Here is a 10,988-nt window from a genome sequence, read left to right as displayed (position 1 = left end):
CCAGCTCCAGTTCCCTAACACAGTCTTGGAGGAGCTGGAGGTGGGTGCACTTCCTGCAAGTGTAATCAGCAGGGACGTCCATGGCATCCCTCACCTCAAACATGTTGCAAGAGGAACATTGCACTGCCTTCACTGCCATCCCTCTAAAAGTAACCTTTTAAAAAAAAACTAGGTCTAAAGAATAGAACAAGCAAAATGCAGCACTTACCTACTTACCACAACGGATCTTATTATTAGGTTAAAGGGCGGCGGGTGGGAGGCACTACCTCTGTAGAATAGAACAAGCAAAATGCAGCACTTACCTACTTACCACAACGGATCTTATTATTAGGTTAAAGGGCGGCGGGTGGGAGGCACTACCTCTGTAGTGCCTCGGGTTCCTCTCCTGTGCGCTTTTATAGGGAAAAAAAACCTACCCAGGTAAGCTTGCGCTACACCAGCTTCCGGGTCTGCTCCGCGCTTTTTTAAAAAAAACCTTTCAAATTTAAACCGTTAAACAAACGTCACCAAGCCTTCAAGCAGCCACTGCCAAACAGCCCTTACCTGCTCCGCTGAGAGAGTGAATGTGTCTGGTCATGACATCCTGTTGGAGGTGGAAGAAATAGTGCTAAAAATCCTTTGTATATGGATGCTGTGAGGACCAAGGGACCCTATCAATGTTATGTGAGGGAAGAGGAGGAGTCAGGGTTGAAATGTAGGAGATGGGTCAGATTTGACTGAGAGGGTCTGTCAACCACAGTGCTGGGTAATCCTCAGTTGGGGGAAGTGGTGTAAATTTCAGAGGTCCCCTTGTAGAAACTGGCATCCTTGGAACAGATGTGACTGACCGAGAAATCTTCACAGGAAGTCCAGTGTGATGATGCATAGTCAAAGTAACAGTGGAGTCAGTGGGTTTATAATGATTAGTGGTGGCCAGCCTAACCTCAGAAATGGAGAGGAGATGGAGATATCAGAAGCGAAGGTGAAAGCAGGATGGAAATTAGAAGAGATGCTCATAAACTATTTCAATTCTGGACGAGAGGGGAAAGCAGCACTGATAATGTCATTGATATACTGGAGAAAGAATTAGGGTGGAGGCCAGAGTATAATTGGAACAAGGAATGTTCCTTGCACCCTACAAAGAGGCAAGCATAACTGGGCTCTGACCTGAAGTAAGGATGAGCTCATACATATGGAGAAAGATGGGGACAGTTCAGGCCTATTTTTCAGGAAGAACCTTAAAGCCGAGACTATCCTGATGGGGATAGATTTGTAAAGGGATTGCATTCCATGGTGAAGAGGCAACAACTTGAACCCACGATCAGGGAAATTCTGAAATTGAGGTAAAGCAGGACCTTGCAGCCTTCAGAACTTAATATCGGATTAAATAATGTTAGGGCCTGAGCACCTTCTCTCATGTTCTTATCCCAACTGCTGCTACAAAGAACCTATTGGCATCCATTAATGACCCCATTAGCAACTATTGATTGCCCTAGGCCGACTTTTACCCAGACCCTGTTTCTCTTTCTGGGCTCCATCTTCACACCCTCTCCACATTTTCAGCCATATATTTTCTAACATCGGTTTTAAAGAGGGGTCACTGAATCCAAAATATTAACTGTGCTTCCATTCATACTGAGTTTTCCCAGCAATTTTTATTTTTGTTTCCCCTACTTACCTATAATTGAGTTCACATTAAATTTAAAATTAACCGAATAAATTAACATGAAAAGGGGAAAGTGAGTCAAAGCCATTATGTCCAAGTCTTCTTTTGGTTCTTGAATGCTTCTGGGTTTTTGTATATTATTTGCAAAAGTACCTGCTATTTATTTCATTACTCAGAACTTCTAAGCAGCTGTTGAACACTTCAATGCCTCATGGTCTAATTAGTAAGGTTGCAGACAAAGATTGGAGAAATTGCAGATAGTGAGAATTGTCAATGGATACAGCACTGTAGCTCATTTGGAGGCAGTCAGAAAATGGCAGATGGAGTTTAATCTGGACAAATGTGAGGTGATGCACTTTGCAAGGTCAAGTACAGGTGGAAATTATACAGTGAATGGTAAAACCTTTAGGAGTATTGACATGCAACAGGATTTGGGTGTGTAGGACCACAGATCACTGAAGGTGGAAGCACAGATAGATAATAGTAAAAAAAAAGCCTTCCCTTTATTGGAAGGTCAAATTCAAAAAGTCACATTACACCAGGTTATAGTCCAACAGATTTGTTTCAAATCACAAGCTTTCAGAGCACTGATCTTTCAACAGGTGAAGTGGTCACCTGGCGTGTGACTTTTTACTTTGTCCACCCCAGTCCAACACTGGCAACTCCAGATCATTCATTAGAAGGATAGGCAAGTTAAGCTGCAGCTGTATAGGACTTTAGTTAGGCCACATTTGAAACAGTGTGGTGACCAGAATTGTACCCAACCAGAAGGATGTGGATGCTTTGGAGAAGGTACAGAAAAGGCTTACCAGGATGTTGCCTGGTATGGGGAATTTTAGCTATGAAGAAAGGATGCACAGTGGCTCAATGGTTAGCACTGTTGTCTCTCAGCACCAGAGACCCAGATTTGACTCCAGCCTCGGGTGACTGTGAAGTTTGCGCATTCTCTCAGTCTGCGTGGGTTTCTGCCAGGTGCTCTGGTTTCCTCCCCAGCCCAAAGATGTGCAGGGTAAGTGGATTGGATATACTGAATTGCCCATAATGTGCAGGTTAAGTGGTTGAGCCATGGGAAATGCAGTTTCAGGTGGAGTCTGGGTGGGACAACCTTCAGAGGGTCATTGTGGACTTTATGGCCAAATGGTCTGTGTCCACACCGTAGAAATTTGATGACAAGAAAGGTTGGATAGACTGGAAGGCAGGAGTTTAAGACCGGATAGAAATTTATAAGATTGTGAATGGCATGGATAGAGTGGAAAGTATGAGGCTTTTTCAGAATAAGCGAGTTTGATGGTGAAAATGTAAAAATCTTAGCGAACTGCAGACTCACTGAGTAATATGGGCCCTAAGACAGAATTGAAGTCTGCCAGTGCTGGGCCATATCCCCCCATGTTGCATCTGAGTGAGTTGGGTTAACTGTTAACACGCCAAGCAACCTTGTTAATGAGAAAAAAACTTCATGAAAAACCTTTCGGATTTTGGAGCTTTTCGGATTTCAAATAAAGGGTGTCTACTTGTACAATGAAATGAAAATAAAGGACTAGGCACAGTACTGGTTTTGTAATGAATTATCAAACTTTATTGCTTCAAACTACAGAGCAAAAATAAAAATACGTATCACACAAAATGGACCACACAAACATCCAGATGGCTGTGCAGGTTGCAGCAAGCATAGGTTGAAGGACATATACATGAAGCCTGAAAGTCACTTAAAACAGCACTGTTGCTGTGGCAACTGCACGCAATATACAATTTGCCATTGCAGTACCATCTTTGCACTGCAAGTTCCCTGATCTCTCAATTTAAAAACACAGGGCACAACATGAACTGGATATTATGTTGTTAGTTCAAAAAAAAAACACTCCACATCAACCTTTCATAAATTGCAACGACAATTCTTATTTCTTGGCAAATTAGAACAAATGATCCATTCTGAATGACTTCACCCGTTAACATTCCACCTTTTGAGAACTTACATTAACAAAATTTGTATTTCAATGCGAGAAACTTCATTCACCAGTCACAGGAGATTTCTTGACTGAATAATAAAGATGACAGAACTTTGATTTTAAGTAGACCACAGACTAAGACCATAATCAGTGATGGAAGAAAATTGGTCGGAGATGAGACGAGTGAATCAGTTTGTAAAGCCAGGGAAGCTGCAGTGCTCTTTCTCAACTCAAAATACACAAGGTAGCAGACTTCAGGTAAACCAAACACAAATCAAACTTGAGAATCATTTTAATGAGAATTCAGATTTCTATGTATGCTTCAATAATCACTGGAATTAATTTTCTTTATGCAAATTTGTAAGAAGTCAAATCCAAAGCACTTCAAATCATACAAAATACCATTAGCTTTTCTGGAATAATTTTTGAGACATCAAGAACAGTAGTAATTGCAATTGGTTGACAGCTACATTTAAAGTGAGGTCAAGTCCGAGTATTTGAACAAAACAAATGCAAGTTTAAAAGAAAACAGTTGCCTCTGACTGTGTTTCCAAATTTGATAAATCGTGTAACATGTGAACAACTTTCTTGGAGTGTTAGAGGGCGCTATTGCATGTAATCAATTATTTATTTTAAAAAGTTTTTCTCCCCATTTTGAACATGAAATCTATTACATACTTGACATGCATTTAAGAGAGTAAACATTTTAGTGAATTCTGGAACTGATTTATCATGTAGTTACTTAATGAGAGTTAACACCTTTTCAGACTTATTGGTTTTTCTTCCTATAATACCATTTACACAATGATGCACCAATAAGACAGACGCATGCTTAAAAAGATGAAACAATGCACTATGCCCTATCAAGATACAACCCATAATCACAATAATTTTTGCTTCTATGGATTGAGAAAAAAAAAGCAGTCAAATTACAATCCTTTACTTCATGATTACCTTCTAGGCAGCAAAATTAGTTGATGGGTTTACTTTTTAAAAATAAGAGCCACATTGAATATAATGTACTGAGAAGTTACAATCGATACACACAAATACCAATGTTAAAGGTACAAATCAATTAGGATGAAGGTAAGACAACTAGTTTTCATTTCAAATCACACTTTAGTTGATCACAAATGCAAATTCGCAAAACCACAATCTGACTCTCTCGCAGCAGCACTTGTGCTCATGTGCAAAGGCAAGAAAAGTTGCATTCAACAGAGAAAAATAGTAAACATTTAAAACACAAACTTCACAAAATGACAGTGCACAGCAGTTTAAATATAAGTTTTTGTTCCAGCAGTTATTGCAATTTTTAAAATATTGTTTCTCCCTTTCTATGCCACTGTTGAAGCCTGCAGCAAGCATTAAAAAATTAGTTTGTCAGTTTGCATAAGACACTATTATTAAGCTTTGGTTCACATTACCAAGAGTGCACTGGAGCTAATCATGGTACTTTGTTTCCTTCAGGTTGTTATCCTGGGTTTAAGTGAGGTAAAATTAAGTCATTGAAAGGAAAGTCATTTTACAACACAAAGTATAAGACAATGAGAACTAATTCAAGGTTGTATATCAAAACCTCCAAATCTGCATGCCTGGTAATAAGTTAAACTATAAGTGGAGGAACATTATATTCTTTTTATCAATTCTACTTCTAACAGTAAGACAAATCAAACCTGTTCGTTTGTATCATTAATGATTTCTTCTACAAATAAAAACAGTGGGGCAGACTATAATTAAACAACAATGTACAAATGCCTACAACAGCTCCTACCAAAACAAAATACTGATTGAGAGCTAACTGTCCAAACTTGAAAGTTCAGGTCTTAACAGATAACTGCAAAGCAGAATCAGAAGAAAACACATAGCTGCTACTTCAGCTCTGATACTCTGATCCAAAGCTGACTATCAATTTGGCACAGTGACATGACTGTCACAGAAAGAGACATTCTGTATTCGTGCCAAATGACAGAAGTGGAGAGTCAAACCCAAACACCACAAGTTCAACAGGATTGTGTAGTCTCAATCATGCATTATATTTACTGATACAGGATCCAGTTCTTTGACCCATTTACATATAAAAGTTATACATATTAACAGACTCCTATAACAAAATAGAAGTCTCAACACAAATACTACAAAAAGCATTTAAAAAAAACATTTTATGTTCATGGATTGGAGACCACAATTTTTTTTGCCAGTTTTTGAGCCTTTCACTAGTGATTAGATTTTTTTTAAATAAAGGCTATTCAATCAAAATACAAGCTCTAAAATGTTCAATATAAATCCATGGTTCCTAAAACCCCCAATTCATACAATCTCCACATAAAACACTGTGTTTCTTCAATGATGTTTAAGTGTCACTTCATTAAAACATGTAACTTACTGTCAAAATTCCTTGATAAACTGCTTAAAATGTGTTTACAAAAAGAATGTCTCATATTAAAAGAAATAACTTAAAGTTTGTCTAGTGAAAGCCATTTTCTCTGGCACCAGCTTGTAGGTAAATAATGTAAAGTTTAATTTTTTTCCAGAAGATTACCCCATAGGGTCTAGCTAACCAACAGATCAGTGCAGAATGACAATTTAATGACATTCTGTAGCTGGAAGATACAGGGAACTTATTGGGCTTTTATATCTCCCTTAAAATTGAACTGAAATTAAAATGTTCACATGTTGAAAGGTCCTTTTCCGGGGCAACACCACCATTTGATGCAATCGCATTCTATTTTTAGCCTCGAGTCCTTTTCCGAAAAAGAGAGGGGTATGGGTAGTTCAATAACTCAGGTTCACAAATGTTGTCCTGTTGTTATGCAAAACAGTAATGTCTAACTGAAGCAGTACACTGTCAAGCTGGGTTACAGGAACCTTTAAACATGGTTGTGCATTCTGCAACATAGTATGTTCTTTATAAGAAGGTAACAAAGAAACGGTTGAGGATGAGTTTCTCCAGTGCGTTATTGCTCTCCATTTTGCAGTGCTTTACACATCAACAGTACAAAGGGGTTCGCTGCCTGGCTGTGCTGATTCCATTATTGTCATCTTCGGCTTCTTCCTCGTTTCCTCCTTCATGGAGCAGAGAAGAAAACAAATTACATGTAAACACATGCTTGTTATTTTAAAAAAAACCCTTAATTATTTTTGACCCCATGAGGGTGCAGTATCAAAATTTTGTACTGCAGTTTGTTGACACTTATTGTTAAGGTTCATTCAAAGGGTAGCCAACTGGGTAAGGTTCCAGGTTAGAATGGCAGGAGCGGAAGCATGGGAGCCAAAAAATTGGCAAGACAAGATCAAAAGTACTAAACTTCAATTATATAAAACATAAATCCAGAGACATAGCTAATGGAACTATAGCACCTTAAACTATGAACTCTGCTCAGCCATCAACCAGACCAGCAATACACCCCATGCCACACAAAAATATTTACCCTATCCCGTGCTAATTTCTTCATTTCATCTCGCAACTTGTTTAAAATGTGTAGATTCGGTTTGTTCTTTTTGGCAAACTGCTGCAGTTCAATCACACTTTTATCAGACATTTCCTGTGTTAAAACAGGAGAAGCAATTGCATGTTAGGTAAGTCGTCTATAAAGTACAGGCAAATATACCATTACCAAGATTTGGCATATGAAGGAAACTGTTTTGCCATCTGTAATAATAATAACCAGGTCTTGATCAGAATGCATTGGCAATCACTGGTACATTTCAGAAATCTTGAATAAAAAAGGTGAAATACAAAACTTTACTCAATATGACATATCTTAATGCATTGCTGTCATTGTCTTGAACATTAAAGGGTTCTCACTGGAAAATGAATGCAGACCTTCCAAAAACAAAATCACTGGGGATCTTCACTCTATCAAAACTCAATGTCACTGAATTTCCATGGCAGCTCAATAAGGAAAATTATTCCTTCTCCTTATTGAATGCAAATCAAGGTCTAATATTAGTGACTCTACTTGCATAAAAACATTTAAAAAGTCAAGCACCATAAATGCTCCATTTGACTAACATATTCAGTACTTTATTTAAATGTGAAGCACAACATTTTGGTGCTTAAAGGTAAATTCACCATCGATTTACCAGACCACTGAGCTGCTCTCATTAGAGAGAGATGACTGGTGGTGGTTGAACTGAAGGATCTTTACACCTTAGTTTAGGGGAGAAATTGAGGAGAGTATTTCATGACAATCCCAGTCAGTGCAGGAATTGAACCCACAACATTAGCATCACTCCACATCACGAAACTGCTAGCCAGCCAACTGAGCTAACAAATCCCCAATACAGTATCCAATAAAGCAAGGAATCATCACCAGCAAAACAAGCAACAGAATCAATAGTAGCATGTACTCCTGAATTAGATTGTTGTGCATTCAAACACCAATTCAGATGTGATCACAGTCTGAAGTCACATCTGTACAATAATATATTGAAGCTGCATCTTTAAGATCAGATATTAAAACAAAACTGTCTGCCTTTTTCAGGTGGACATAAAGGATGCAACTGTACTTGTCCTCAAAGAAAACAGTTCTCTTGACTGTCAAATAAATTGCTTTACCTCTGAAGAACTTTATGCATAAACTGTATTGGCATACATCTAAACATGTGAACTCAACTGCAGAGCAACTAGTTAACATTGAAGCCTGTTCAGGACATGAAAGCCAATCAAAATGATGAATTTATTCATTTAACTTAAGCACTTGGGTGGAATAAATGTATTTTTAAACATTAAATAAAGCTTTACTTAGTCTATCATGCAAGCTTTTCAGACATAAATTGTAAAGAAATTTGATAGTCATTAGCAAAATAACAAATCTTCTGAAAACTCATTAGCAAAATACTTAAACTGCTCTGTTAACTGGAAAAAATATATATTAATGAAATGAACTGGGGTGGGCAAAAGTTAAAAATCACAAAATTTACATTAGACGGTTTATATCAGGAGGTTTGGCGACAGTGAAATAACTTCTTGGTAAAATAATTTCATTTCTCACTTGGAACAATTTCAGCAGCAAAACTGTTATTTACATTTAAAGCATTTTCCACCTCACTTTTTAAATAAAATGTTTAACACTCCTCTTAAAATTATGAGATTAGCACCCTCTTAAAAGGCTTATGTTGCTACAAAACAGAGCAATTCTACATCAAATGTAGTATGCCAGACCTGGATCCCACCCCGACAAAAATACAACATTCAATGCATTACCTCACAATTTACCTGTTTGACCATTTTATTGCTTTCCCTGCCGTACATGCGTAGTAGTGACCCCCAGTTCTTGACATGAGGGTGTAGTAGTTGTAGGATTTTCTGAGATGCTAGCTGTTTGCCAACTCGTTTGTTCTTGCCTGCAAATTGCAATAGGTTTTAATTACAAGAGTTGACAAAAACAAACAGAAAATCTATGCCTTAGTTCCTGTCGTATATTGCCAGATTTAACCAGAGGTAAACATTAATGCATAGCTGCTAAGCTAACCCCCCTCACCTTCAATACCGCAAGCGTGAATTACAGTACTGATTGAGAGATTTACATTTTATACAGTACACTTAGTTCAGCCTGTATTTGCCTCTTATGATAAAGAAACTGATATCCCAACAAATGCAATTAAAACATGGAAATAACCAGATTTAGTACTCAAATGGATAGAACTTTAATTCAGCCTTCAAATAATCTTGGCAGTTCATGAAACAAAGAATTAAAATCGACTACTCTCATCTGTGTAGGGAATCTAATCTAAATAGATAAAGCTACACTATCGAGAGCCAAAGTCTTCATATTGTTGAATTTAATTACTAGGTTTTTAAACAGTGAAGTGCTCTTCCTTTGACTATCAGAAATATAGACAAGATAAAGGTACTCATCATTAACCCAGAAAGTGAATACTACACCAGGAATCAGAACACCTTATAACAGGTAAAAGCTCAATTATTGTGGAAAAACAGAACTATAACAGCAGTTTTCACAATAACTTCAATTTATTCAAAGTAATGCTATTCAAGCTACACCTAGAATATTGTCCCCTTAATTAAGCAAAGATGTGGAGGAGCCAGCGTTGAACTGGGGTGGGCAAAAGTTAAAAATCACAACAGCAGATTATAGAACAGGTTTATTTGGAAGCACTAGATTTCAGAGTGCTGCTCCTTCATCAGGTAATTATGGAGCAGGATCAAAACATTTGTGTCATGCAACTGAAATGATATATCGAGAAAAAAAAACAAGAAAAAAAAGAGAGGAAAAAGGAAGAGAGAAAAAGAAAAAAGAAAAAGAGAAAGGAAGGGAGGGAAGGAAGGAGGGAAGGAAAAGAAAAAGTGGGTCACTTGTATTTTGACATGAACCCAGGTGACTCTCAACCAGGACCTTGGGTTCATGTCACACTACAGGTGACCCCGGTACACTATACACAGGCGCACAACCTCTCTCAGGCTTATAACCCCATCAGACTCTCACATACACTTTACAGCTTGTGCACACACACTCTCTCACGTGCACTGTCTCTCTCTCTCAGACACAAGCACACAAGTCGATGGGGTGAATTTGTATTTGCAGAATTCTTTTTGCCGATACATTCTATTTTGCTCAAAAAATACACATCTGCAGGCAGTCAATCCATGTAATATTTTGTAAATTCCACTTTGGAAATTGAACCAGTCTGACTCAAGACTGGGATACAGAGTCTAACCTCACACCTTTAATGCATTGTCTAAGCTGTCACTTTTTAAAATATAAAACCTTAAGTTATCTTGAGAATGTGATTTAAAAAAATTCTGGAATTTACATATTAACGAACTGAAACCTGCAACCCATTCTAAAAGATGAAAGACTTAGCAGTAATCTAGGTTTATTCAGTATATCATTTCAGTTGCATGACACTGTAATCTTTTGCTATAAATTCTGTGTCTTACGATCCTGCTCCATAACTACCTATGAAGGAGCGGTGCTCCAAAAGCTAGTGCTTCCAAATAAACCTGGTGTTGTGAGATTTTTAAATATAAGCAAAGACACTGCCATTGGAGGCAATCCAGAGCATGTTCATCAGGTTGATTGCTGGGTACGGAGGTATTTTCATGAGACATGTTAAGTGGGTTTTCTAAACTCTAGTTTTCTAAACTAGATTTTAGAAAATTGACGGTCAACTTATTGAAACAGACAAGATTCTTAGGGAGCTTGACAGGTTAGACTTAGAGAGCTGGTTTCCCCTTCTGGGAAAGTCTAGGGCCAGACAGCATAATCTCAAAACGAGAGGTCACTCAGCTACGACAGAAATGAGGAGGAATTTCTTCTTGGAGGTACTGAATCTTTGGAATTCTTTACCCCAGAGAGCTGTACAGGCTAGTTGGTGAGCATATTCAAAAGATGATTCTTCAAGTCACAAACTTTTAATTAGTAAGAGAACAAAGG

At 37.8% G+C, this 10,988-nt stretch overlaps 1 protein-coding gene across 2 annotated transcripts in view; it reads right to left on the bottom strand.

Moving 5' to 3' along the window:
• Window positions 1–3,195: 3,195 nt before the first annotated feature.
• Window positions 3,196–10,988, bottom strand: part of dgcr8 (DGCR8 microprocessor complex subunit) — a 48,393-nt gene continuing 40,600 nt past the window's right edge. Inside the window, exons 12-14 of one of the 2 annotated variants that reach the window (XM_043715420.1) lie at window positions 8,798–8,937; window positions 7,020–7,133; window positions 3,196–6,654 (exon numbers count right to left, since the gene is read on the bottom strand). In XM_043715420.1, coding sequence (XP_043571355.1) covers window positions 6,571–6,654; window positions 7,020–7,133; window positions 8,798–8,937 — 338 coding nt within the window. In that variant the 3' untranslated portion in view covers window positions 3,196–6,570. The remainder of the gene's footprint in view (window positions 6,655–7,019; window positions 7,134–8,797; window positions 8,938–10,988) is intronic. The other variant, XM_043715421.1, reaches the window with a different exon arrangement.

This window comes from Chiloscyllium plagiosum, chromosome 25 (assembly GCF_004010195.1).
Source record: "Chiloscyllium plagiosum isolate BGI_BamShark_2017 chromosome 25, ASM401019v2, whole genome shotgun sequence".
Classification (NCBI taxonomy): Eukaryota; Metazoa; Chordata; class Chondrichthyes; order Orectolobiformes; family Hemiscylliidae; genus Chiloscyllium; species Chiloscyllium plagiosum.
The sequence above is the reverse complement of the archived record's forward strand: the minus strand, read 5'-3'. Positions and strand labels throughout refer to the sequence as shown.